Consider the following 27,854-nt stretch of genomic DNA (forward strand, 5'->3'; position numbering starts at 1 on the left):
TAACTTCCGGCTCCTCCTCACTCCCACCCGGTACTTCCGTTCCACCTCGTCGAACTTCAACTTCTGCCTGTTCTAGAGTTCCTTCAGGCTCCCTCGGGTTATCGCTAAAGGGGCCCGAAATGCAACCGCTCATACAACCATTCATCACCGGTAAGGCCACAAAGAACACATCTCATTGTTTCCCTAGACTCTGAATTGGCCCTGCTGAGCCTCATGGGAATTGTAGTCTTGTTAAGTAACCTGCTGGATAACCGCGGAAGGTCGCGCTGAAAGTAAAGGACTTAAGTGCGGTGCGCTGGGAGTTCTGGGAGTTGTAGTCAAGGAGCCCTGTGTCTCGTCCAGAACGTGTGGAACGATGTAGAGGAAAAACTACAATTTCCAGCATGCTGTGCGACTCCTTTCTTGACACACGTGCCCTTTTTCCGCCCCACCCGCGACTAATCGCTTCCGCCCATTTTCTCTGCCTCTTAGCCTGACTAGAAAGGGTGGTCCAGCGGCGGAAGAGTCTGACGCTGTCCTGAAAGGGTGGGCTCGGTGTGGAAGAGGTGAGGGTGTCCCAAGCCGTGTGGGCCGCGTGTCTGGCTGATTTCAGCCTTTCCGCAAACTTACCCTTTCCCCCTGTTCTCTGAGGAGTCCCTAGACTCCCAGGCCCGGCTCTTGCAGTCGGAGCGACCGAGTACGTTGGGAGCCGGAGTACGCTCGGCGTTGGGGCTCTCGGTGAGCCTCGACATTTGATTTTGAAGGAGCTTTTATTGTGCCGGCGATCCGCCGGGCCCTGGCGAGCGCCGTAGATCCACGGCTTCCTGGACGTTCGTCGGGAGAGTCGTCTTCGGCTAACCCACATTCCCTGGTCTTCGTTCATAGTCACCTATCACGTAGTTACGCCTGGCTCTGAAGATGATGATTAAATCTGAATCCAGCTTCTCGGTAGCTGGTTTGTGAGGAGTCCTGAAGTAGGGAGCGTGTTGGTCGTGGATTTTTTTTTTTTTTTTTGCGGATGCCTGTTTTCCTTCCCTTTGTCATGTCGTGTGGATTTGCTGCCCTGTCTTGTGGGCTCTCAATGAACAGGTGACGACAGGGACAAGCCTCTGCTGTATTCGAAGTCATGTTGAAGCACCCTTTTCAGTCGCTCTTAAAATCGTACCTGGTTTTAACTTCTAGAGCCGTTAAATTAACTTTCTCTCTTTCCTTGGCAAGTAAATCTAGGTTCTGGGTTGGCTTTAGAAGTACAAAGTGGTGTCAAGTGTCCATTGCGGTTGCGTGGTTAAAAAAAGATTCCAGAAATCCTCTGGTGGATTCCTGGGCTTGTTGGACACATTCTGTGCTTGTTTGTAGATATTTACAGACATTTATTTACCGCAGGAAGGTAAGGACCTGCCCTGGTTTTCCCTAGAGTGAGACAGGGAAGGACCATGCATGTCAGAGTGGGAAAGATCCAGGAGCCGGAAAACCTGGATTATAAGAGCAATTAGCAAAGTGGTTTTGGTACCTAATCCTTTTGTGCTTCGTTTTCCTCATCAGTGAACTAGAGATGGAATCTGCCAGGCCTATGTTATAGAGCTGTTGTGAGGGTGACAGAGTGCTCTGTAAGTTGGCATCTGTGCCAGGGACATTTACATGCTACCCACGGACTTCAGTGATTGTGAGAGCCGTCCTCAGCATTTTTGTGTCAAATTAATTGTTTTAAACTTTTAAGATTGCTTAAAAGTATTTTCTTCCTAGATTTTCCCAAGTTACCATGATGCTTTATTAATAAACATCAATACTGAGCATTAATTTTGTGTCAGGCACTAAGTGCTCTACATGTATTAACTAGTTTAAGCCTTCCAACAGTTTTGTGAGGTAGGCATCTATTGCTATGCCCATTTTACAGATTGGGAAACCAAGATGGAAAGATGTCAGTAAAATATCCTGTGCTAAAAAGATATACACTTAATATTTACTTTTTTCTTAAGATTTTATTTATTTATTTGACTTGAGAGAGAGATCACAAGTAGGCAGAGAGAAATGGGAAGCAAGGCTCCCTGCTGAACAGAGATTCCCAGTGCCCAGCTCAATCCCAGGATTGATCCCTGAGATCATGACCTGAGCCGAAGGCAGAGGCTTAACCCATTGAGCCACCCAAGCGCCCCTAATATTTACTTTCTGCTAGGTGTTTCCTCAGTCCTATTTCTTCTTCACTGCAATCCTGTAAAGTAGGCTATCATTTTCTCCAACACCTAGATGTAGAATTATTTAACCAGTTTGCTCAGAATTGGGAAACCAAGATTTGAGGGTTTTTTCCCTAAGATTTTATTTATTTATTTGACAGAGACACAGAGAGAGGGAACACAAGCAGGGGGAGAGGGAGAAGCAAGCTTCCCACTGAGAAGGGAGCCTGATGCAGGGCTTGATCCTAGGACCCTGGGACCATGACCTGAGCCAAAGGCAAATGCCTAACCCACTGAGCCACCCAGGTGCCCCAGAAACCAATATTTGAATTCAAAGCTGCCTACTATAAAGCCTGTGCTTATACCACCATTAGGGATAATTTCATTGTATGTGCCAGCTTTATTTGGCTTTAAATACCCAGAAGGACTTTTAAATTATATTTGGATTCAGTAGAGCTCAATTAGTGAGGTCTGCCATGGGAAGGGATCAGATAGGAGAAAATACCCACCATACCTTGCAATGCCTGTATCCCCTGAAAACACAAGAGTCAGGAAGTGAGAGTGCAGATGATTCCCTGGCTTACAGTCCTTCACCTTACAATTTTTCAACTTTATGGTGGTATGAAAGTGATACACTTTACATATATATATATATATATATATGTGTGTGTGTGTGTGTGTGTATGTGTGTGTGTGTGTATATATATATATATATATATGTAAAGTGTATCACTTTTTTTTTTTTTTTTTTTGTAAAGTAAGCTCCACACCCAGTGCAGAGCGGAACAGGGGGACTGAACTCACAACCCTGAGATTGAGACCTGAGCTGAGATCAAGAGTCAGACCCTTAACCAACTAAACCACATGGGCATCCTAAGAGTGATACACATTCAGTAGAAACCATAGTTTGAATTTTGAATTTGGATCTTTTCTTGGGCTGATAATATACAGTATAATACTTTTTTGGTGCTGAGCAGTGGCAGTGAACCACAGCTCCCAGTCAGCCACATGATCACAAGGTTGAACAACTGATATATTTGAACTATTCTGCACCCACACAATCATTCTGTTTTTCACTTTCAGTACAGCAATGAATAAATTATATGAGATATTCAACACTTTATAAAATAGGTATTGTGTTAGATGATTTTGCCCAACTGTAGCTAATATAAGTATTCTGAGCATGTTTAAGGTAGGCTAGGCTAAGGTGTGCTGTTCAGCATTTTCAGCTTAAAATATTCTTGACTTATGTTGGGTTTATCTGGATGTTAACTCCATTGTAAGTTGAGGAATATCTGTAGAGTACATCCAGGGCCATCAGAAGCTTCAACGGGGCGCTTGGGTGGCTCAGCTGGTTAAGCAACTGACACATTGTTGGTTCAGGTCATGATTTCAGGATCATGAGATCAAGTCCCGTATCAGGCTCCGCGCTCAGTGTGGAGTCTGAGATTTCTTCTGTCCTTTCTCCTACTCATGCTCATTCGTGTGTGCTCTCTTTCAAATAACTAAATAAAATCTTAAAAAAAAAAAAAGAATTCTTATATCTCAGTGCTAAGAAAGAAAAAAAAAACATTAAAAAAGAAGCTTCAGCAGGGTTGCCATGATGAGTCTATCTCAAGCTTCTGTTGTGAAAGGTGCTATTGAAAAAAAAGGAAAAGCAAATTGATTCTTTAAAATTTGATGTGTAGCCTTTGGAGTTATGTTTGTTGCTTTGGGAGTTTTGGTAACTAGTTCTTAGTTTAAATCAATTTTCACTCTACCCAGTGGCATTGATAATTTAGTTTGTAATTCTAGGGCAAGACTTTTTTTCAGAGTGAAATCTGATTTTTTTTTTTAATAGTAAAGTTTATTGAGTACAAAGCTCCCAAAGAGGAGGGGACCTGAGAGGGTTGTCCTGAAATCTGATTTTAGAATAGTTATGAGAGAGACTTAAAGTGTTTTAACCGATTCTTTATATACATTTCTTAGCCACACCCTCAGTTCCTAAAATTTAGCCAGTACTTTTTGGTAAATCAGTCATAATTTGAAGATGCAAGACAATTCTGCTTCATTTAATCATTCATATCTTCTGGCATTTAGCAAGCATAGATGAGAGCAAGATATTTGCCAGTTTTATTCACTATAGTGTATTCCAGGAGCCTAGGACAGTGCCTCAGAGATGGCCCTCAGTAATAGATATGTGTTGAATAATGCATGAATGCAGTTATTATTTGTTTTGTCGATACTTTGATTGATCTTGTGCATTCAGCAAAATTTGTGATGCATTCTTATAACTCTTTCCTGTTTTGTGCTATTACTTTCATATGTATCAATGCTGAATACCCCAGTTCTGTTGCAGGGTCCTTCAGGAGAGGGATTGTGTCTTGCACTTTATAAATATCCCCTCAGTACCTGAGAGAGTGCCTTGAACAAAGTAGGTGTTCTAGGAATGAATGACTACTTGTGGTTAAGTAGAAGATCAGAAGTATGGTTTGATCAGTTGGAGACCCAACGATCGGATTTGATGTGACAGACTCAGTATTTCCCTTCTCAGATTCTTTTCAACATCTCTAGTAACTGCAGGGTGGGGTGGGAGGGAGAGTTTGCAGTGATGGAACCTGAAGCTTTTGGAGCTCTTTTGGAAGCAATCCAGGGAGGGATGTATGTCTGTCTTACTCTCACTCCAGATGAATCGGACAAAGGTTGATGAGGAAGAGTATTGGAACAGCTCCAAGTTCAAGGCTTTCACCTTTGATGATGAAGATGATGAACTCTCACAGGTAGGTTTTCATGAACAATTGCCGCAGGTCACACCTCCACAGTGCCACTCTAAAATTCCTTTGCCTGATATCCTTGGTAACCTGGCTTTTGACTGTGTCTCCCTTAGGCTCAAAAATGTTTTGGGTCAGATCTTTAGAAAAATCTTCATAGAGAAGAGCCCACATAAAAGAGCCAGAAGGATTGTAAAAACCAACTCTCTGCCCTTCTTACTTTTATTCTTAAGGTGATTTCAGTTTCTTTTTCTCTTCTCAGAATCCCAAGTCTTTTATCATGTGATGTAATTTGTTATTTTTGCACGATGAACTGGACTGGATGTTGTCTTTATTGCTTCTGTTTTACAAATGGGGAAATGGGTTTATTTTTGGAGAGCTGGATAAAACTCAGGTTTACACAGCAAGTCATTGCCAGGTATATGATTAGAACTTAAAAGCAGCTTTCATTCCTTCTAAGTCTTGCCACTGGACTGCAGTGTTGGCTAAAAAGCAGTTTGTTTTCTTGGCAAATATTTAGCAGCCTAGGCGTTCGACTGCAGAAAGTGCTGGCCATCTTCAGTCCCAATGGCAACCTTCTTGGTTGTCAGAGAGAGGTGGGAAGTAGTGACTGCCTGAGTACCCTGCCTTATGTCCCTCTGCAGTTAAAGGAATCCAAGAGAGCAGTGAATAGTCTTCGCGACTTCGTGGATGATGAGGATGACGATGACCTGGAGCGAGTCAGCTGGAGTGGGGAGCCTGTGGGAAGTAAGTAGAGGAGGCTATAGGAAGGGATTGATCCTCAGGGTTCTTGTCACTAATGAAGGCGCCACTTGCTTGTCTCCTCAGTGCTTGTTAGGAAAGGGACTGAGGGGAGACTATTTTTACATGAGCATACATTTAGAAATTTAACCCCAGAAGAAACTTGAGGACACAACAGCAGTAGCTGCCATATGGCTCTCCAGGTCTGCCATCCTGGGGCTGTCTTGGCTGGCTATTTCAGACTCATTTAGGATGCTTGTTAAAGTTAGGTTCCTAGGCTTTACTCCAGAGACTGATTTAGTAGGTCTTGGGGGTGGGGGTTCGGATGGGGGGTGGGTCTTAATTTATAATAGGTACTGCAGCTGCTTCTGATAGTCAGTCATATTTGGAACTGCTGGCTTACTTGCTCATAACCGGCTGGCAGGACTGACTTCCTTAGCCACCAGGCCTCGCTGTCTGGCTATTTTATAATACAACTTAACACCTTTGCAGAGTCCATCTGATTTTTAAGAATATTTTAAAAATTTTTCTTAATATAGGAAATACCATCAGGATTTGAAAATCAAGTATTGTAGGCATACAGTGCAAAGTTGCCCTCCCACACTACCATGCATCTACTATTCTCAGTTCCTTCTATCCCAAAACATTGCTGTTGTTTGCTTCTTACGTGTTCAACTGAAGATCCTTTTTATGTGTGAAAATGCATATAGGAATTTATTCTTACTCCCCTTTTTTACACCAGTGGTAGTATCCTTTATGCCCTGCTCTTTTCACTTGCCAATATAGCTTGGAGATCTTTCTGTATCCATACATAAAGAAATTTCTCACTCACTCTCTCTTAAAACAGGAGCATAGTATTATGTTGTATGGATTTTCCATAACTTATTTAACCGTTCCACTTTTTTTTTTTTTTTTTTAAGATTTTATTTTTTTGACAGAAAGAAAGAGAGCACAAGCAGGGGGAATGGCAGAGGGAGAGGGAGAAAAGCAGGCTCCCCACTGAGCAGGGAGCCTGATTTGGGGCTTGATCCTAGGACTCCAGGATCATGACCTGATCGAAAGGCAGACACTTAACCAACTGAGCCACCCAGGTGCCCCAGCCAGACCACTTTTGATGACCTTTAGATCATTTCCAATCTTCCCTTGTGTATACTGCTATCAGTAACCTTGTTTCCTGCCCAATATGAGTGCATGAAAGATCAGTTTTTTAGAGTGAAAACCCTGGCAGAGGATATTGGCATCTGTACGGGGTACACATTGCCAGGTTGTTCTCCACAGGGGTTGTACTCCCACCAGCAACGTTCGAGTGTTCCTGTTTCCCCACAGTCTTGCCACCAGAGTATTTGAATCAGACTTTGGATCTTTGCCAGTGTTCTAGGGGCCAGCGGTATCTCAGCGTACTTTACTCTGTGTCGTTCTCTTATTAAGTGTGAGGTTGAGCATCTTTTCCCATGTTTAATAGCCACTTGAATTTCCATTTCTGTGATCCATTTATTCATTTCCTTTGCTCCTCTTCCTGTTGATTAGTCTGTTTGATTTTATCCTTTCTCCCTGCTCCGGCTTTTTAAGTCCATGTCAGTAAGGGACCAGGGCCTCTGGTGAAAACTTTCAGTGTTTATCAAAATGCTGGATGTCAAGGATTCTTTTGGATGGGAATCGCTGACTTAGTTCTTACTCTCTCACAGGTATCTCATGGTCCATCAAAGAGACTGCTGGCAGTAGCGGGTCAAGCCAGGAGGGGCGTGAACAGCTGAAGAGCCGAAACAGCTTCTCCACTTACGCGCAACTACCCAAACCTTCTTCTACCTACTCCCTGAGCAGCTTTTTTAGAGGTAAAGAGTGATGATTAAAGGGACAGAGAGTCCTCCTGTGCTCTTAAAAAAGAAAAAAAAAAAAAAAAAAGGCACTCAGGCTATGATTTTCATTTACTCTGGAAGAAAAAGATTATTGAAGGATAAAGAATTATCTTTGGAGCTGACAGGGATTAAAAGTGGGAGAAACGAGAAATTCAGAGGGATCGGACTGGGTTTTAGGAATGTGATGAACAAAACTGATACTAGCTCTGTGGCAAGTACTGAAGAAATTTGCTTAGGTCAGAATTCCTGCCTACCCCTATGGGTATCTGTTGGGAACCCTGTGCACTGCTAGTGGGGATGTAAAATGGCACAGCCCCTGTGGGGCACAGGATGGCAGTTCTTCAAAAAAAAAGCAAGACAGGGGCGCCTGGGTGGCTCAGTGGGTTAAAGCTTCTGCCTTCGGCTTAGGTCGTGATCCCAGGGTCCTGGGATCGAGCCCCACATCGGGCTCTCTGCTCCGCAGGGAGCCTGCTTCCTCCTCTCTCTCTGCCTGCCTTTCTGCCTACCTGTGATCTCTGTCTGTTAAATAAATAAAATCTTTAAAAATATATTAAAAAAAAAAAAAAAAGCAAGACAGACATACAGGGCCAGATACTGAATGGTTCCACTTCTGTAAGATATGTAGCATAGTCAGGTTCATGAAGACAGCAAAATAGTGGTTACCATGGATGGGAGGTAAAGAGGGATGGGGAGTTATTGTTTAATGGGTAGAGAGTCTCATTTTGGGACGATGAGAAGGTTCTGGAGATGGATAGTGGTGATGGCTATACAGTGTGAATATACTCATTGCTACTGAACTGTACATTTAAGAATGATACAAAAAATTCTAGTTTAGATCACATATATTTTACCACAATTTAAAATATTTTCCACCCTGTGTGTCTCATGGCACCTCAAATTTCTGAAGTCGAACGGAGGTTTTTTTTTTTTTTTAGCCTCGAGTTCCCATATTGCATAAAAAGGTTCTGTACATACTGCATCCTTAACCAAGTCTGAAATGGCTCTCACTTGAACCATTGACCTCTTCCCTTATATACTCTTTACCTTCAGGGAGAACTAGACCTGGAAGCTTCCAGTCCCTTTCTGATGGTAAGCACTGATCCTCTGCTCTTGATTGCTTTGGGAGATGTTACTGATACAGGGTGCAGTCTGGGGAGTCATGGGGACTAGTGGTAATTAGAATTTCTTCTGAATCTACCACTATTATTAGAGAAATTTTCTGATACTGAGTAAGGAAGTCAAGATCATGCTGGCTGTAGGAGTAAGGGATGACTTCTAGGGATGTTGTCTTTGGGGAGGAGCTGAAATCTACTTTGGGCTGTAAGGATACCTCAGATGCCTTGGGACCTCACAAGTCAAAAAAGGTGTGTGAGAAGGAAGCAGAAGAGGAAAGGATTGACCTGAAGATGGTGTTCTGAGCCAGCTGCCTGTTCTGTTTCAGCTCTGTCGGACGTACCTGCCAAAAGCTATGCTCCAGAGCTGGGCCGACCCAAGGGGGAGTACAGGGTGAGTTATTCCTTGCACTGCACAGTTCAGAGCACTTTGAAGTACATTATCTTGCTTGATCTTCTCAACTTTTTGAGCAGCTATTATTTTAACTTCTTTGTAGATAAGAAAACTGGCTATCTAAACACCAGGGCTTGCCTTGGATCTCACAGCTGTTAAGTGATGTAACTGGGACTCACAATCTATTTTCTGATTCTGTCTTGGTACACGTTCCTTACCCATTATACTGCCTTTTGGAGGCTGTACTTTGAAACTTTTAATCCTTGCTATGGTCTGGAAGCTTGGTGGAGCTCATTTTCCCAAGAAGCACATAACAAAGCACATTGATTCATAAGGAAGAAGCTGTATCGTAAGATCCAGAAGAGGAACACATTTTCCTCTTTCCTTCTGTCTGCAAGACCATTCATTAGAATCCCAAAATGTGATTAACTTGTGTCTGAGGAATGAAATCCTGAACCAGTAGGCATAGGGTTTTGTCAGTTGATTCCTTCCCTCTTTGATCCATTTCTTCTTGCTTTCATTGTCCCTGTTCTAATTCCTTCAAAAACTCAGAACAAGACCATCCCTGTTCTTCATTTTTTTTTTTTTCATTCATTCCCTCCTACAAAATATTTCCCTATCAGAGAATAAAGATGAGTTTTAGGTGAGGAGCTGAAACACTGATAATTCTGATCCCTTAACTTCCTGAGATGCATGTGTTGCTAAAATTCCAGGATTACAGCAATGACTGGAGCCCCAGTGACACAGTGCGACGCCTCCGGAAGGGCAAGGTAAGGTCACTGGAGAGAGAATTCTTGTGGGGAAAAAAGCCACCATGACTGGGAGAAAATATTTGCAAAATACATACATTGTAAAGGATTTTTATCCAGAATATATAAAGAATATTATCTTTAAAAAGATAAAGAACCCAATAAAAAACTTGGCACAAGATTTAACCAGTTATATCAGAAAAAAGTTATATGAATGGCCAAAGAGCACTTGAGAAGATCTTCCACACCCAAGTTATCAAGAAAATGTGAGTTAAAACTGTGAGATACTACTATACAGCTACTAGAGTGGCTAAATTTAATACTGATCGTACCAAGCACTGGGAGGCTGTAGAGGAGCTAGAGCTCTCATACAGAGAGCAAGAGAGTGAAATGTTAAAACTACTCTGTAGGGGCGCCTGGGTGGCTCAGTAGGTTAAGCCTCTGCCTTCGGCTCAGGTCATGATCCCAGGGTCCTGGGATCGAGCCCTGCATCAGTCTCTCTGCTTGGCTTCTTCTCTCTCTGCCTGCCTCTCTGCCAACTTGTGATCTGTCTGTCTGTCAAATAAATTAATGAAATCTTAAAAAAAAAAACAACATACCCTGGAAAAGAGTCTGGCAGCTTCTTATGAAGTTAAACATACACTTAATTTTATTGGTAGACATTTACAATCCAAGATAAGTGAAAACATATGCTTGAAGATACATACCCAGGGGCACCTGGGTGGCTCAGTAGCTTGAGTGTCTGACTTTTGGTTTCAGCTCATACCATGATTCAGTGTCCTAGGATTGAGTCCTGAATCGGGCTCATGCTCTGTGCAGATCCTGCCTGTCCCTCCCACTCTGTGACCACCCCCCCACCCGCTGTGTGCACGCTTTCTCACACGCACGCACTCTCTCTCTCTAACAAATAAATAAAATCTTTAAAAAAAGACTTGTACACAGACTTTCATAATAGCTCTATTCATAATAGCCCCCCAAATGGCAAATATCCCTCAGTAGGTAAATGGATAACTGGTAGTATAGCCATACAATGAAAACTACTTACCAGTGAATAGGAGCAAACTAGCAGTACTCATCACAACATATAGATTCCTCTGAGAATTGTGATACTGAGTGAAAAGTCGGATGTAAAAGAGTACACATTGCATGATTCTATTTCTGAAATTCTGGGAAAGGGAGACTTGAGTGACTGAAAGATGAGTGGTTGCCAGGAGCTAAGGATGGGAGGAAGGTGTTGGCGTCAAAGCCTACGAGGGGACTTTGCGGCGTGATGGAGTTGTTCTGTATCTTGGTGGTGGAGTGGTAAAACGGAATTTTATATGTGCTTGTCAGACTCACTGAACTCTACCCTTGGGTCGATTTTATTGTATGTAAATTACACCTCATTAAAGAGAACAGGTCATCTCCACCCTTATGCTTTGGCAAGACTCCATCAGGACATCAAGACTTCTTGCACACTAATTCTGTGCTTATTCTGCCAGGTCTGCTCACTAGAAAGATTCCGCTCCTTACAGGACAAGCTACAACTCCTAGAGGAGGCAGTAAGCATGCATGATGGAAACGTCATTACTGCGGTAAGTTGTGCGTTTTGTTTGTTGTCTGCTTAATTGTGGTTTTCATTACTTTCGCAAAGTCCTGTCAGAATAGGACTTTAACATTTTAGGTTAAATGTCTAGTAGAGATCCTGGATTCCTCTTCAAGTGTAGGATTCTCAGTAATACATGCTCTGAGACTCAGCTGGCAGGAAAGGCATTGTATATGGAGCTCTAGTTGATAAGAAGCAGCAGGTTGGCTACTCTGTTCTAAAAAGTAATCTGAGGGGCGCCTGGGTGGCTCTCTCGGTTGAGGGATCGACTCTTGATTTCAGTTCAGGTCATAATCTCAGGGTCGTGAGATCAAGCGCTGCATGGGGCTCTGTGCTCAGTGGGGAGTCTGCTTGGGATTCTCTCTCTGCTTCTCTCCCTGCTTGTGTGCGCATGTGTAAGTGCACGTGCTCTCTCTCTCTCAAATAAATCTTTAAAAATCTCAAATAAAAATCAAAAATTTCAAATAAATCTTTAAAAAAATAAAAACAACAAAAAAGTAATCTGAGGCAGGAGAAGTATGAGAGCAGTCTCTCCCATAGGGAGGTATCTCTTGCCAGTATGGGAATGGGCAGGTGGACTCCTTTCAGACACAACTCAATTCCAGATGTCTGTCACCTGGCCCTCTGTCCCATAGAGAAATCTGTTGTCTGGATGAGCCAAGACTCCTAACGAGGCGCTGACCTCATTCCTACACTTCAGGAGCTCAGGGCAGGGCTTTGTGTTTGAAAGGTTACACAGGGTAATTTACTCTTTATTCTCTTTTCCTCTAGGTTCTGATCTTCCTGAAGAGGACCCTGAGCAAAGGTGAGCGTGGATTGAGAGAAGTTATCAGTTGACAAGATGCCTGCTGCATTTGAAGGGAGAATGGCATTGGGGCCTCCATGCCAGAATTCACTGTCATCAGCTATGTTTCAAAGACAGCGGGGGTGCGGGGCGGGGCGCAAGACTTCAGAGTATTCATCTCATCTGTAAGGGCAGTTGTTCATCCTGCAGGGTGATAACTACATGAACTCCAAAGCCTCCCTGCTTAATAGACAGGCTGATGGCTCTGTTGGTTTGAGGACCTCAGAGTCCATGCTAGGTGCCTGCTGGTTGGTTGAGAACTGAAGGCTGACTGAAGGGCCAAGAGTGGCCCTGGGTCGTGAGGTGTGTTGGTAGTGGGTTGAGCCAGAGGAATTGGAACAATAAAAAGCTGTTCCTCGCTTGTGATTGGCTTTGAGATGTTTGGAATGTATGAGCAAGGAGACCTGTTTCACACTTGAGTGTAATAGGCTTTAATCTTTCCCCACCTAACTCCCGCCTGCCTGCCAGAGATCCTGTTCCGAGAGCTGGAGGTGCGACAGGTTGCCCTGAGACATCTCATTCACTTCCTTAAGGAGATAGGGGATCAAAAGCTGCTTTTGGACCTCTTCAGGTAAGAACCGATCGTCTTGTGCATGAAGTTTACTAAGTACTTTATACAAGGCTCGCTGGAGGATACAAAGAGAAAAGACACTGTCCTTTTTTGCTGTTAGATGAGATACTGAAACACAACAGGATAACTAATAATGCCCCTCAGCTGGCAATAAAATGATAGTGTAGCAGGGGTTAAGAACCAGGCCCTGCAGGCCAACATACCCGTGTTGAATATGGGCACCACCACTTTGTTCATAGAGTGACCTTGAGCAAGTTACCCAACCTCTCCAAATGTCAGTTCCACATCACTAAAATGGAAATGATGATTCCTATCCCACAGGTCATGAAGATTAAGAGTCAGTGTGGGAAGAGCACTTAGTGTAATGCCTAGCCTGTATTAATAATATTTTTAAGTGTTTTATTATAAAAGAACTAGAATAAAGATATTTCTTATTACTTGGTCCCCTATGATGCCAGTGGGAAGTACAGTGGAAGAGCAGAAGCAGCAAATACAATTTTCACTCAGGATACCCAAAGAAAGCCTCATGGAAGTAGTTAGGAATTGAGACTAGGTAGGAATCTGGTAGGCGGAGAGGCAAGAGGTGGGCATATCTGCTGGAGGCTCGGTGTGGGGGGGTGTCTTCTACCAGATTTTCCGTCCTTCCCTGTCTCATTCTAATCAGTAGAAACTATTTCCTGCCAGTAGACTAAAATGTATTTTTATTATGTCCTTTCTTCAATGTCAGGGAAGTGGTTGGAACCTCTTTTTAGGCTGATATGTGGTCCAACGTAACTCTAGTTAACGCAGTGACTCTAGCACAATGATGAGCTGTCCCAGAGTCGGAGGTGGGGAAAGCAGATCACCTGCCCAGGGCCAAGATTACAGATGGTTAGCCAGGGATTTGCAGAAGACATGTTCATTGAGGCAGGCTGTTCCCTTCCTCAGTTCCCTTTTCCAATCAAGAAGGCTTTATTAACCATCAGCTTCAGGTCAAAGCCATGATTTAATTACAGTGGTCCATTCAGAATAAGAGGGAATCAGAAGACAAAGTCTTTGTTCTCCAAGGCCTTACACCATTGGGAGAAACAAAGGTTTTTCTACACTGTATGTGAAAACAACAGAGAACAATATAGGAATTTTCTTTCCAAGATTGTACTGTCCGAGAAGAGTGCTTAATCTTTCCAAAAAGCCCTGTAGGATTACCGCTGGACCTTTATGGAGGCTCTGAGCCTTTCTATCAGGCCTGTTAGCATTACAAAGTTGCTAGGGGCCTGCAGTGCCTTCCTTGCTTTTCACTCAGAGTGATCAGGGGAGCAGTGATATCTGATGCACCATGTGTTTTCAAGAGATTGCTGGTGGTAGAAAGTTTAAGAAGAGGAGGGCTTACTCATGTATGGAGGTGAATTGAATTTGAAATTGTCTTTCTCCTAGAGCAGCCATCTTATTTTGTGAGGTTATGTTGCCACACGTCAATAGCTAAAAATGCCCTGCTCCCTTCTGCTTCTTCCCAGGTTCCTAGATAGAACAGAAGAGCTTGCGGTAAGTGTGGCCTTTGTTTCAGTTGGGGACCAACCGGTTTAATAGAAATCTAAGCCAAAACCCAGTCTCCGAGATCAGACTACTTAACAGTTTTCTTACTTTGGTGTTGATCGCATCCAAAAGAGAAAGGCATCTGGGAAGCCTGAAAACTTAATCCAAATGATGTAGTTTCTTTTTAGATGCTCTTTTGATAGGACTTATGAATAAATATTTTTTTGAAGAATGAATAAAAACTGGCCTGCTCAGTTTATAATTTTATTTTAGTTTCTAGTTGTTTTCAGTTCCTGGTTTGTAGGAGCTTTTGGGTTTTGGCTTCCAATAGTAGAAAATGTTGTAAGTTAAGAGGGATGAGAAACCAGATATGGGTCAAGAAGGAGATAGGTCAAGCTGGTGGTACACTCAAGACACATTTTGGCTGAGAGCTTGATGACTGTTAAAACTGATTTTTGGCAGAGTTTCACCATTACAGAATAAACTCCTGGAATACAAGAATCAAGCTGAAGTTGTACCAAAACTTTCATTCTATCATTTAAACCATAGTGATCCACTTCTAAAAGTTTGCTGTTAATAGTGCAGAGGTTAGAATTCCTCAGCACCAGCCAGTGGCCATCCCTGCCATTTCGTTCTGTGAATTACTGCACCGCACGTTGGCGGTGAGATCAGTGTTCACGTTCAGCTTACCTGAGAATCTTGCTCCCCTTTGCCGAGCAGAAGGTAATTGAGGAAAATGTTTTTCAGTAACATTTTGTAAAAGGAACTTGTAGTTAATATTCAAGGCATGGGAAACTCTTCGAAATCCTTTATCATAATGTACTGAAAAGGACTGGCAGTCTGTAACAATCATTTGGAAGAGCTTTTTGTTTACCTTTTTTTTTTTTTTTTTAAATCTCCAGAGATTTGAAACTGTAAGGAAGTTTTTCCTACAGCATTCTTACAAAGTTTGATTTGTGAAAATAAATGTGTTTTGGGTAACTAATTTTCCTCCAGAACTTTATTTTCTCCCTTTTGCTATTATTTTTGAACTGAAGATGATTTATCCTGCATGCTGTTGTATGTAGACTTAGAGTTTTCCAACCTCGCAAACTTCAGAAATGGCCAAGTTGACAGTCTGCTTTCAGTTTATCCTCATAGAGTGGGAAGGTTACCTAAATAGGACTTTATTGAAAGGCTTAAGGCCAAAAGGAAATTGAACAATTTAAATTAACTATAACTCGGGGCGCCTGGGTGGCTCAGTGGGTTAAGCCGCTGCCTTCGGCTCAGGTCATGATCTCAGGGTCCTGGGATCGAGTCCCGCATCGAGCTCTCTGCTCTGCAGGGAGCCTGCTTCCTCCTCTCCCTCTCTCTGCCTGTCTGCCTGCTTATGATCTCTGTCTGTCAAATAAATAAATAAAATCTTTAAAAAAAAAAAAATAAAAATAAATTAACTATAACTCAAAGATGACTTTCTTTGATACTTGGAATGATTATATGCCAGATATTTTATGAAGATTAGATTTTGATATATCTCTTCATTTACATTTTTATACACTTGTTTCTAAAAGGATATACTGCCCTTCCTAAAGCCAGTTTGTTCTCTTAATATTGATATTAACTGTCAGACTGTTAATTTTTTAATCCTTGGAAAGTTTTTTTAAAGATTTTATTTATTTATGAGAGAGAAAGAGAGAGGAGCAGAGGAAGAGGTCTCAGGACCCTGAGATCATGACCGGAACCAAAACCAAGAGTTAGAGCTTAACCAACTGAGCCACCCAGGCTCCCTGATTCTTGGAAAGTTTTAATAATTGTACACAAAATTGCAAGTTTTACAATCACCATTAATTATTGCATCAGTTAATCCTTATAATAATAAATAGGGATTTTTTAAAAGAGATTTTATTTATTTATTTGACAGAGGGAGATCACAAGTAGGTAGAGAGGCAGGCAGAGAGAGAGGGAAGCAGGCTCCCTGCTGAGCAGAGAGCCCGATATGGGACTCGATCCCAGGACCCTGAGATCATGACCTGAGCCAAAGTCAGCGGCTTAACCCACTGAGCCACCCAGGCGCCCAATAAATAGGGATTTAAACTTAAGTTCTTTTCTTGGAATCCGAAACAGAAAGCACATAAGGAGATTTTCTTTCAGAGGTATATGTGGAACCTGTAGTATTTGAATGTGAATCTTCAGTCAGTGTCAGCAGTGAATCAGAGGACAGCGCTTATTCCTGTCATTTATATTGTTAATTACTAGAAATTTACAGGGTCATGTTATCATTGATCATGTATAATGTCAAGGGTGCCAAAAATAATGCTGAAGTAAGCATTTAGTTCTTTGGCCTTTCAAAGGCTAAGGATGAAGCAAAAGCTGGCTTTAGTTAAATAGTGAAGCTGAAGCCAGGCTTCGGGGTAAAGCTAGGCGCGCACCTACTTAGTACTTCATTATGGGCAAGCACTTGTCAGGTAAGTGCTTCCTACGGTGATGGTCATCTTTTCCATCTGTGCTATTGGACGTGGGAGCACTAGTCATGTGGTAAAGTGACTAATGTAAGTAAGGATAGGAATTGTTTAACTTAATTAATTTAAACATAAATATAAACCAAACGGGTAGTGCTTACTGTATTGGGTATTGCAGTTACAGATAAACCCAAGAGTGATTTTAAAGATTTTTTAAAAATTTTTATTTATTTGACAGAGAGTGAGAGCACAAGCTGGGGGAGCAGAAGAGGGGGGAGGGAGAAGCAGGCTCCCCCCCGAGCAGGGAGCCCAACGTGGGGCTTGATCCCAGGACCCTGATATCATGATGACCTGAGCCAAAGGCAGATGCTCAACCATCTGAGCCACTGGTGTCCCAAGATTTTCTTTTTTTTTTAAGTAATCTCAATACCCAGGATGGGGCTTGAACTGAAAACCCCGAGATCAAGAGTTGCACACTCTACTTACTAAGCCAGCCAGACCCCAAAGAGCAATTTTCAATTACTGTCTACCCTCCCTACATGCCACCTATTCATACTCAGAGGAATCTCTAATAATGAAGAGTTTAGTTTTTTAAGGATGGAAAGTCTACTTACATCGCTACTTAACCCTTTAAAAGAGGCAAAATAGACAAAATGGTTCAAGCCTTTCATTCATTCATTCATTCATTTGCTTATCTTGTAGCTGTCTCATTATCGTGAGCACTTGAACATACAGGACCCTGAGAAACGAAAAGAATTTCTTAAGACCTGCATTGGGTAAGTCTGGGGGAGAAATGTTTTGAAGTATAAATATTCTTACACAGAGAACCGAAGAGACTAAATGAGGGTGGAGGCGATAGGTAGTTGAAGGGAAAGGCTGATGGTGGGTCATACATGCCTCATTAAAGGTGGTCTCACTCAGTGACTCCAGACAGTAACTCCCCAGTAGAGTTTTCACTGATGGGTAGTAAATTGAGAAAAATAGAGACAATATAAAGACTTTGTTTTTTCTATAGTTAAATTTATCTAATTAGAAAGGCTGCCTTTTATTCTGGGATTTTTTTTTTTCCTCCTCTTTCTCCCTTTTTTGGGGGTAAAATGGAATGTAATTTTTTTTTTTATGACTTTATATATTAAAAAAAAGGTTGGCAACACTTTATCTTCCATGTTGTTTTCAGTGTTACTGGTCCCCAAGACCCCAAAACACAGGAACCACTGATTCAGTACAGGTGTTTATCTGGATATAAGTCCCTGTAAAAACCAGAGCCACATACTATCTTCCAGTGGTGAGCACTCGGTGCTCTTGGAAGTAGCTTATTCTGTTGTTAGACAGCCTCCATTATCATAAAATACTTCTGTTATACCAAGCTGAAACTTGCTTCCTTCTGTCTTTCAAGACAGGCATAGAGTCTACACAATAGATCTTTTTTGTTTTAAGATTTTATTTATTTATTTGGCAGATAGAGATCACAAGTAGGTAGAGAGGCAGGCGGGGGGTGGGGGAGCAGGCTCCCTGCTGAGCAGAGAGCCCGATGTGGGACTCAATCCCAAGACCCTGAAACCATGACCCAAGCTGAAGGCAGAGGCTTAACCCCTGAGCCACCCAGGCGCCCTACACAGTAGGCCTTAATTCTCATTCAGTATTCACAGTTGCTTTAGTCATTCCTCATGGGATAGGAGTTGCAGGATTCACATTTAGAAATTTGTCTTTGTCCATGCAATCCTTAATTTTAATGTTACCAGATACTAAGCTATGTCACAGTGGCCTCTGGTGAACAAAGAGGAATGTTGGAATAGTGAAGTAACTGAAACCTATTGCTGTCTCCCTTTATCTCTTCTATAAAAATTGGCTATGGCTCACACTTACCTGGGATAGTGTAACTGAGTTACAGAATTCTTTGGGGGTGAATAGAGTACTGGACTAAGGCAGTACTTTCTAAAGAAGAGAGCTGTGAACTGGAAGCTTAAAAATCTGGCTGCTGCCTGGGTGGCTCAGTGGGTTAAAGCCTCTGCCTTTGGCTCAGGTCATGATCCCAGGATCCTGGGATCAAGCCCCAAATCGGGCTCTCTGCTCAGCAGGGAGCCTGCTTCCTCCTCTCTCTCTGCCTGCCTCTCTGCCTACTTGTGATCTCTGTCTGTCAAATAAATAAATAAAATCTTAAAAAAAAAAAAAAAATCTGGCTGCTGTTCCTGGCATTATATCTTGGTTTACCACGTATGACTTTTAGGCAAGATACTGTTTGTCTCTCAACTTTTTCATGTGTAAGAGGATGGGACCCTCGATATCTTTGTGGATATGTGACATTCTTATCAGCCTATACACGTACCTCTATGCCTAGTAATTTAATTTTACCTTATACCTCTGCAGTAGGAAATAGCTAATGATTGTAAGCCCCTCCTAAAGAGAGTTAAGCGTTGACATTAAGGCCAGACAGGAACCACAGGGCTTCCCTGGGATGTGGATGCTGGGCCGTCGGCTGGGCTCACTCATACACTAAGTGACCGGTTCACCAAATGTTCCAGCTCCTACGGTGAGAGGTTTCTAACTCATTCCTCAGCAAAACCACTGGTGACTGTATATTTTGTGGACTTTCAGAATCGCTTTTTTTTTTTTTTTTGAGGTTTTATGTTTTTTTAAGTAATCTGCACCCAACAGAGGTCTGGAACTGACAACCCTGAGATCCACAGTTGCACACTCTACTGACTGAGCCAGCCAGGCGCCCCTCAGGATCCCTCTTGAATTGGCAAAACCTAAAATACAAAATCCCAGCCAAGGGTCTCTTCTGTTTCCTCTCTCTCTGCCTTGCAGGGATACTCTAATGGTGCACTGGGATCAGATTTGTGAGGTGCTGTGAGCCTCTTACTTACAGTGGTGGTTTGGTCTACTTGGGTTTGTTTCTTGTTTCAGTAGAGAAGGAGGTACTAACCTTCTGGCTCTTTACCAGTTTGCCATTTTCAGCAGAAGATTCAGCACATATTCAAGACCATTACACCCTCCTGGAACGCCAGATCATTATTGAGGTTAGACTCCTTGTTGCTACATTTTCTGCTTCAGTGCCAGTGCTCAGTGCCATTCAGCATCTGGGAGACCTCTGTGCTCTGCCGTGTATGTCATTTCCTGTCAACATCCTCTAAGAGCCTTTCATTTCCTCTTTCTGTGATTGCCCTTTCCCGCCATTGTTCTCAGGCTCCTTTTTCTTCTCACTTGCTGCTGACCTGGACGTTTTCCTCTCCCCGCCCCTCCTCGAGAATGCCCATTTCATCCTTACTTCTCCAGTCTTCATTCAGCATGGATCTGTCATCATTTTATGGATTTTAAACTCCCCTGGGCTATCCTGGGCAGTTTCTTTCTTTTTTTCTTTGCCTCTTCCCTAGGAAAGGAAGCACAACTGCTATAGTATTTCATGTTTCTCATCTGTCTGTACTTTGTGGACATTGTTGTTTTTTCTCACTTGGTTCACTCCACCACAGGCAAATGATCGACATCTAGAGTCAGCAGGACAGACTGAGATCTTTCGGAAGCACCCCCGCAAAGCTTCCATCCTCAACATGCCGTTAGTGACAACGCTTTTCTACTCGTGCTTCTACCATTACACGGAGGCTGAGGTAGAGGCAAAGTGTGAAAGACCGCACACACTTGCACCACACCAGAGGAATAACGTTTGAAGCCCCTTATTTCAGTATGCTCTTAACAGTGGGTGTTAAGTTCTATGAACTTCTACCTGGAAGCTTCCCTGGCCCTCAGAAGGGGTGAGCCAAGAGGGAAAAAGAGGTTTGGAAGGGCTTGTGTGGCTTCCAGTGAGCTGGCTTGCTAGCATAGCCCATTTGGTCTCACCGGTGCTGGTCCCACAGCAGTCCCTCCTCAACGGTCCCTAATTTGAAATGGGTTCGCATGGTAAGAAGAAGAGCAGCAGGGTGTTAAGTATTTGTGTGTACTTAAAAAAAAAATGTTTTTTTGAAGAGGTACAAGTTTAATGTCATAGGTGGGAATGATCATAATGATCACAATATTGGCATTAAATTGAGAAATACACCATACCTATTAATCCGGTCTTACTTAGTCCAGTTTGACCTGGTGGAGTTTTTCTCTTAAGTTAACTTCTGGGTTTAAATGGCTACAGAGAGGAACGTACAATATCTAAGTAGTGGAAAGACAATGTTAGGGTGGTATTTGGGAAAGTCGGTAACAGTAAAATTCCATCTCCACTTTGATCCTAGGGGACATTCAGCAGTCCAGTCAACCTGAAGAAGACGTTTAAGGTAGATATAAATTGATCAGTCTTTGGTAAATGGATGTCAGGGTAACTTTGGAATAGCTATTGCTTGGTCACCCTGCACAGGAAGTCCTTTGACAGTCACAGTTAAAGGCAGAAGGAATGAGTGTGTGGGAAGTGAGGGAAGACCTGAACGGCATGGCCGGCAGCAGTGCTGGGACTTGGGAAGGAAGAGGTTCTTGATAACTTTGCGGGATTTGCATTTTAAGGGACAGATTCAACACCAGGGAATATCTTTGCCCGTCTTTCCTAGAATTCTCTGCTGATGCATTTCTATACCCCCTTAATTCCCCTGGTCTCTGATTTTTAGATCCCAGACAAACAGTATGTGCTGACAGCCCTAGCTGCTCGCGCCAAGCTTCGAGCCTGGCATGATGTCGATGCCCTCTTTACCACAAAGGTGCGTGCCCCGGGACTGTCTGGTGCCGCTGGGTCTTGGACGTATCATCTTGTACTCCATGCCTCATGGGGATCTCACATTCTAGTTACTGGGTTACATATTTCCTCCAACTTTTTATTTTCCAAGATGTCAAACTGAAAGAAAAATTGGAAGAACGGTATAATAAACATACTAGTAGTCTTACTCCACGGATTTAGTAACATTCTTTTGCCGTATTTGCTTTCTCTTTTTTCTTTTGCTGAACCATTTGAAAATAGGTCACAGACATCATGACACTTCTCCTTTGCATACTTAAGCATTTATTTCAATTATAACCACAGTATTAGTGTCATTTTCAGGATATTTAACATTAATATTATGATATTGTGTCTATAGTCTATATTCAAATCAGCTCATTAGAGCTTTTTGGTTTTTGTGTGTGTTTGCTGTCAGGATCCGGTCAAGGATCTTGCCTTACTTTGGTTGTCATGTCTCTTTATATTTTAAATATCACTTTTTCAATAAATAAATAAATAAATAAATATCATTTTTTCTACTGTGGGTTTGAGAATTTTCTCTCTTTCCGTTTGTTAGGTTTTTGTTGTTGTTGTTGTTGGGGTTTTTTTTTTAAGATTTTATTTTTAAGTAATCTCCACACCCAATGTGGGGCTCAAACCCACGACCCTGAGGTCAAGAGTCACTTGTCCACCTACTCAGCCTACTCAGCCTGTCCCCGCCCTTTTTGGTGGTGGTGGTGGTGGTTAGTTATTTAATTAGCTACATTGACTACGAAAGCAATACATGTCTGTGTCAAAATCAAACACTATATGAGAGCACAGTCAAATTACATGAAGTTCCTTGTCCATTGTCTACCTGCTCCTGTCTCAGTCCCTTCTGCAAGGCAAATACTCTTAAAAGTTCGATGGGTAGGGTGCCCGGGTGGCTCAGTTGGTTGAGTGACTGCCTTCAGCTCAGGTCATGATCCTGAAGTCCCAGGATCGAGTCCCGCATCGGGCTCCCTACTCTGCAGGGAGTCTGCTTCTCTCTCTGACCTTCTCCTCGCTCATACTCATTGTCTCTCTCTCTCAAATAAATAAATAAAATATTAAAAAAAAAAAAAGTTTGATGGGTAGTTTTCCAGACTTTCCCTCATGAATTTACAAATATATTTACATGAATATAAGCACAGAGAATGGGATTTTTTCTACCCAGATAAGTTCATACAATAAGTATTATAAAGTAAATTGTTTATTTCAAATAGGCATATTTCACAGACTTTTTTCTGCCTGTAGATCTAAGAACTTATTTCATATATCTGGCTCTTTTCTACCCTCTGAAATTCCTTGACTTTTCTGAAAAAATCCTCTCTCTTCACTTCTCTATCTCCCACTTCCCATCCATCCATGCTCACCACCATGTTATTCTAGTCTGACCATAAAATGTATGGTCACAAAGTGTGTTGAGTCTGGCTTGCCTAGCTACTGCTGCCTGTTCTTTCCTTTTCAGAACTGGCTGGGCTACACTAAGAAGAGAGCACCCATTGGCTTCCATCGGGTTGTGGAAATTTTGCACAAGAACAGTGCCCCTGTCCAGGTAATGGCCCCTAAAAAGTGTTGGGTGCAGGATCCTCTAGGACACCCAGCTTTTAGCCTCTTACTGGTCAGTGATGGGAGACTTGAGACCTGCTCTGCTTTATCTTAAAGATAACATAATGGCTGTAGTGGACCTTGAGTTAGAAAAGGGGAGGGAGGGAAGTTTTCCTCTGCCTTCAGAAGTCATCCCAGACTGCCCCTCTCTGAGGAGCATCTACTGTGTTTAGCCTATGTGAAGCACTGGGATACTGACCAAATGATATAAAGGAGAGCTCAGTGAGAAAGGACATCAAGGAGCAAAGAGCACAGCACTGGAGCATATCTAGAGCACACCTGTTCGCCTGGGTACCCAGCTGTGGGGTAAGGCAGTGTTTGCTCTTCCCATCTCTTCTGGGTGAGTGTGGAAGTACTGCATACAGTCTGCCTCATTCCCCATTGCAGAACTCACCCCATGGTTGATCATGGGAGCGGTAGGCATTAGATATCAGAACCCTTGCCTTCTTGAGGATTTTTGTTGTCTTCCTTTTAGAGTTCTTTGTTTTGTGGGTCTGGAAGTCATTAATCAGAAGTATCTTTTCCCGTAGGTATTACAAGAGTATGTTAATCTGGTGGAAGATGTGGACACAAAGTTGAACTTAGCCACCAAGTTCAAGTGCCATGATGTCGTCATTGATGTGAGTCCCTAAAAAACGAGAACCCTAAGTTGGACCCTTGGTGGAGAGTGGGGGACTATGATATTCTCTGTCCTAGATCCTGAGGTGCTTTCAATTTTTACTTGATAGACAGAATGATCTGGCAAGAATTAGTTTGGAAGGAGCTCCCTATATTATTTTCGTAGCCTTTTGACTATAATCTGTTTTTATAAATTTGTTGCACTCAAGGAATTCACAGAACTGAATCCAGCCACATAAGCTCTATAGACTTCTCTTCAATAAGAAGTTCTGTAGGTGTTTGACCCCACTGTCATCCCACTACAACCCCTCAGTCTCTCCTTGAACCTTGGCCCCATGTTGGGAGTGGCAGAAAGCAAAAGGCCCTCGTAGAGAAGGCCGATTGGAGGTTTTATATCTTTTGGTGTACAGACTTGCCGGGACCTGAAGGATCGTCAGCAGTTGCTAGCATACAGGAGTAAGGTGGATAAAGGATCTGCAGAGGAGGAGAAGATCGATGCCATTCTGAATAGCTCGGTGAGCAGCTTGTGCCTTCCGTGGTCCCAGGAGACGGTCCTCCAAGTACCACCAAGTATATATCCCCAAGGCCTGATGGGGTCAGAGTTTGCAGACCGTCATGGGTACAAGGATCTCCTGCGGGCCTAAGGATCTGAAGCACTGCTTTGAAAAGAGGAAATTATTCCCTAGATGTGGAATGATCCAGTGGTAATCTGGGGACATGGGGTTGAGACTTCACATAGCAGCGTGGTAGTCATTAAACGTAGCAGGTAGGAGGTGCTAGTCCAGGGGGTATGGAAGCAACGGCTGCAGATTTGGAATATCCTGATAGGAGTTCCCTGGGGCCAGGTGTGACCTACCTGTTGGAAATAAATGGGTAAAACAGGTGTTAGCTATTTGGGTAACACAGCTGGCTCATCTCTCGTAGTGGGAAGTTGCTGAGCTTTTTGTGAATATGAAGCTTAGCTCCCTGTTAGATGTTTTGGGAACTACTCTGGGATCATCTAAAAGCTGGTGAGTCTTGGTCCTGTGGAGGGCAGAACCAGAATAAATAAATGGCCTAAATCAGTCTTACAAGGTACAGAATGGGTGTCAGATTCATCTTTGAATAAGCAAACTCCCCCACATATTAGAAAAACAACTCTTAACTTCCTTCTCCATTCTTCTTCTTTCTTTATCTAGCCGTTAGCCTTGTTTTATTGTCCCTACCTCTCTCTAGGGGTCATGGACATGGATATGGTTTGTTCTTTCCACAGCAAATTCGATGGAAGAATTAAGTGGCGTCAGCTGCCCCGAACCTGCCTCATTTCTTCCTCTCCTGCCTGTGAAAGTAGAGCGTGCTCTTCATTGGGAGAGTTACGGTACCACACATCGCTTGGACCCATCATCGACAGGCAGTGCCTGCTACTCTTAGGACAGAAACCAGCGCCTGGGCACAGACAGCTTCAGACTGATCTGTCCAAGGATCATCGTCTAAGGGCCAAGATCTAAAGCTTTGACTCATGAGGAAGATTTTCTCCACCTGGTGCTCACATGAAGGTGGGAGTAATCTCTAGATTGGGCCCATATTGGGCAGGATCTCTCTTGGTCTGGGAAAAATGACTGCTCTAGAAAAGAAGTTACCTAGACTAAGAGGTCAGGTGTCATAGAGTAGCCACTCCATTCCTCTCAACTAATTATGACCCTGGACTTGGTGCTGGACATTGGCAGTTCTGCTCTGAATGAAGTCAGAGTAGAACCAAGATGGCTATCTCCCAAGGGACCTCAGGAAGGGGTGCCAGTAATAGCCAGGACCTGTTGGAGGTGCCTTCACACCAGACTGCACAGAGTTCTCCACGTAATGACAGATTGCCCAGATGTCGTGTTTCTTCAACCAGTGCCCTCTGCTGCCCCAGTCCAGCCTCTGTCCGAGACTGTGGTTCTCCTCTCACCTGCGCACCAAGATGGCCTGGTGTGGGAGGTGAGGACATCCCCGTTATCTTAGCCTCTACTTCTTCCACCCTAGACCCATAACCTTTTATGGAGCTCGGATTCAGCAGTGCTGGAGTGCTCCTCCCTTATGCACAAATCTCATTATTTCACTAGGAGCTTCCAGAAGGTTCACCAGGACTAACCTCAGAAGCATTTCAGATGGTTAGGATATTAAGATGAGGTTTTAGTTTCACACTTGGTTTTCAGCAGGATATTCTGTAATACTAGCCTCCTGCCCTGTGCCAGTATTAGCCTCTCTTCTCTGTGACTGAACTGGGTTTCCCTGACATGCCTAGACTCATAATAAAGCTTTTTCCTCCTTGGTGCCTTTTCTTTCCCTCCCAGTTGTTTTGTGCAGGACAGTGAAATGATTTCCTTGTCTCTTGGGACAAGAGAAACCTGCCTCAGTGACTGTATTCATTATCTGTCACCGTGTCATGGAGTAATGGTGTTCATGGCAAAGAAGGGCTGTATGGTTAATGGAGCACCGAGCTTGGAGACAAAAGACCTGGCCTCTTAGCTCTACTGCTGACGGCAGTGTGGTGGATGATTCCCTTTCTCTGGACTTTCTCTCTGGACTTACTATCTTAACCTGTCATAGGATGGTGTGTTTCTCTCAGAGCCTGTGGAATTATATGCTCCTGTGGAGTGGGTGAAGTGATAGAGGAAAAGGAGCTATATAGAAGCACACAGCAGGGGGCGCCAGGGTAGCTTAAAAGTCTGTCTTCTGCTCAGGTTGACATCTCTCGGTCCTGGGATTAAGCCTGGCATTGGCATGGGGCTCCCTGCTCAATGGGGAGTCTGCTTTTCTTTCTCTGCTTCTCTCTCCCTGTGCCTTTTTTTTTTTTTTCAAAATTTTATTTATTTATTTGACAGAGATCACAAAGACAGAGAGGCAGGCAGAGAGAGGGGGGAAGCAGGCTCCCCGCCAAGCGGAGAGCCCCATGTGGGGCTCGATCCCAGGACCCTGAGATCATGACCTGGGCCAAGAGCAGAGGCTTAACCCATTGAGCCACCGAGGCACCCCACCCCAAATAAATAAAATCTTAAAAAACTACGACAACAACAACAACAACAAAACCCATAGCAGGCTTTAAGGGATGTGGTTCTCAACTGGTGACAATTTTCCCCTCAGGAGACCTGTGTCAAAATCTGGAGATGTGCTGTTGCTACAACCAGTGGGTGCTACTAGCTTCTAGTGGGTAGAAGCGGGAACACCACTGAACATCCTACAGTGTAGGACAGCCCTCTCCAACAAAGAATCATCCTGCCCAGAATGTCAGTAATGCAAGCCTACGTTAAGGTGATCAGACTCCATCTCGTACTTCTCTGCTTTGCAATTCCAGGTAACTTCATAGTTCCTTTCCTAATCATCCCTCTTGCATTGAATAGGAGTTTAATTTGCTAAATTGTGCTGAAGTTACTGGCTGATCATCCAATAAACCATGGTGGCTTGATTAATTAGTATACTATCAGGATTCATTTAGAGGAGCAGAATCATGAGGCATATGCAGTCTGTCTGTATGTGGAATTCGTTAGAGGCATTTGACTTTATTCAAGTATGGCTCTGGTTAAACAGTCTCTGGAAGATAATTTTCGGATCTGGTGGTAGAGCTGGATGTCTGTAGGGCCTGCAGTGGGGAAGGGAAGGTGGATAAAATGTGAGGAAAAGCAAGGACAAGATGGAGCCCAGGAGGATGGACAGGAACCCTTGTCAGTTCTCACTGGCTCCAGTGTTAAGGAAGTGAAAGTCCTACAGCTGGTGGCCTTTATTGCAGACCTGACCACACACCTGGCTCAGGAGAGTGAGAAGCTGTACGAGTGTCCAGGGGAAGTTGTAGCAATTGCTGGTCCAACTGTGACCTCACACCAACACGGTACCTAGCAGACAAAGTACCTGCCCTCACCTAGCAAGCCTCAACACAAAATGCTGTTGCTTCATTTCAGCCTTCCAGGTCTTGCACAAAAGTCTCTTGTGGCACACCCTAACCAGAAACATTCAGGGAAGGGAATTCTGGGAAATGTAATTCAGGCTAGCCAACTTGCCATGTTACAAAGCCACAGCCACTGGATCCCCATTTTTGAGAATGTGTTAGTGAAGAATGGGCTTAGAGTCCACATCTGTACAGGTTCACCAATGCTGCATGGTCAGGCTGAGTGGGAAGGTTTTGAACTTCTTTTTCCTTCAGGACAATAACATCACATGCAACATAAGGAGGTGTTTTCTCGAACTTGATAAGAACTTCCATACTTTTCATTTCAAGTGCTA

At 43.2% G+C, this 27,854-nt stretch overlaps 1 protein-coding gene across 2 annotated transcripts; it reads left to right on the forward strand.

The window, feature by feature from the left end:
• Positions 1-23: 23 nt before the first annotated feature.
• VIPAS39 (VPS33B interacting protein, apical-basolateral polarity regulator, spe-39 homolog) lies at positions 24-25,911 on the forward strand. Of its 2 annotated transcripts, none has more exons than XM_059373642.1 (20): positions 24-150; positions 4,817-4,909; positions 5,545-5,647; positions 7,327-7,473; positions 8,548-8,586; positions 8,939-9,003; positions 9,717-9,773; positions 11,234-11,326; positions 12,109-12,142; positions 12,650-12,752; positions 14,246-14,273; positions 17,405-17,478; positions 19,647-19,722; positions 20,173-20,307; positions 20,920-20,961; positions 21,286-21,375; positions 22,861-22,947; positions 23,531-23,620; positions 24,029-24,133; positions 24,871-25,911. In XM_059373642.1, exons 2-20 carry the CDS (start codon positions 4,817-4,819, stop codon positions 24,889-24,891), a joined length of 1,482 nt encoding a protein of 493 aa, XP_059229625.1. In that variant the 5' UTR covers positions 24-150; the 3' UTR covers positions 24,892-25,911. The 2 variants fall into 2 exon arrangements, with proteins under 2 accessions (XP_059229625.1, XP_059229624.1); XM_059373641.1 differs by lacking the exon at positions 24-150 and adding an exon at positions 441-545.
• The last annotated feature ends 1,943 nt before the right edge of the window (positions 25,912-27,854 follow it).

Source organism: Mustela nigripes, chromosome 13 (genome assembly GCF_022355385.1).
Source record: "Mustela nigripes isolate SB6536 chromosome 13, MUSNIG.SB6536, whole genome shotgun sequence".
NCBI classification, from domain to species: domain Eukaryota; kingdom Metazoa; phylum Chordata; class Mammalia; order Carnivora; family Mustelidae; genus Mustela; species Mustela nigripes.

What these genes read in the sequence shown, in the direction of transcription:
- VIPAS39 (XM_059373642.1), top strand. Translation starts at nt 4,817, where the DNA reads ATGAATCGGACAAAGGTTGATGAGGAAGAGTATTGGAACAGCTCCAAG. An exon ending in GAAGAGGACCCTGAGCAAAG is followed by an intron (nt 12,143 to 12,649) that starts GTGAGCGTGGAT and finishes CCTGCCTGCCAG; the next exon opens with AGATCCTGTTCCGAGAGCTG. An exon ending in CTGCTTTTGGACCTCTTCAG is followed by an intron (nt 12,753 to 14,245) that starts GTAAGAACCGAT and finishes GCTTCTTCCCAG; the next exon opens with GTTCCTAGATAGAACAGAAG.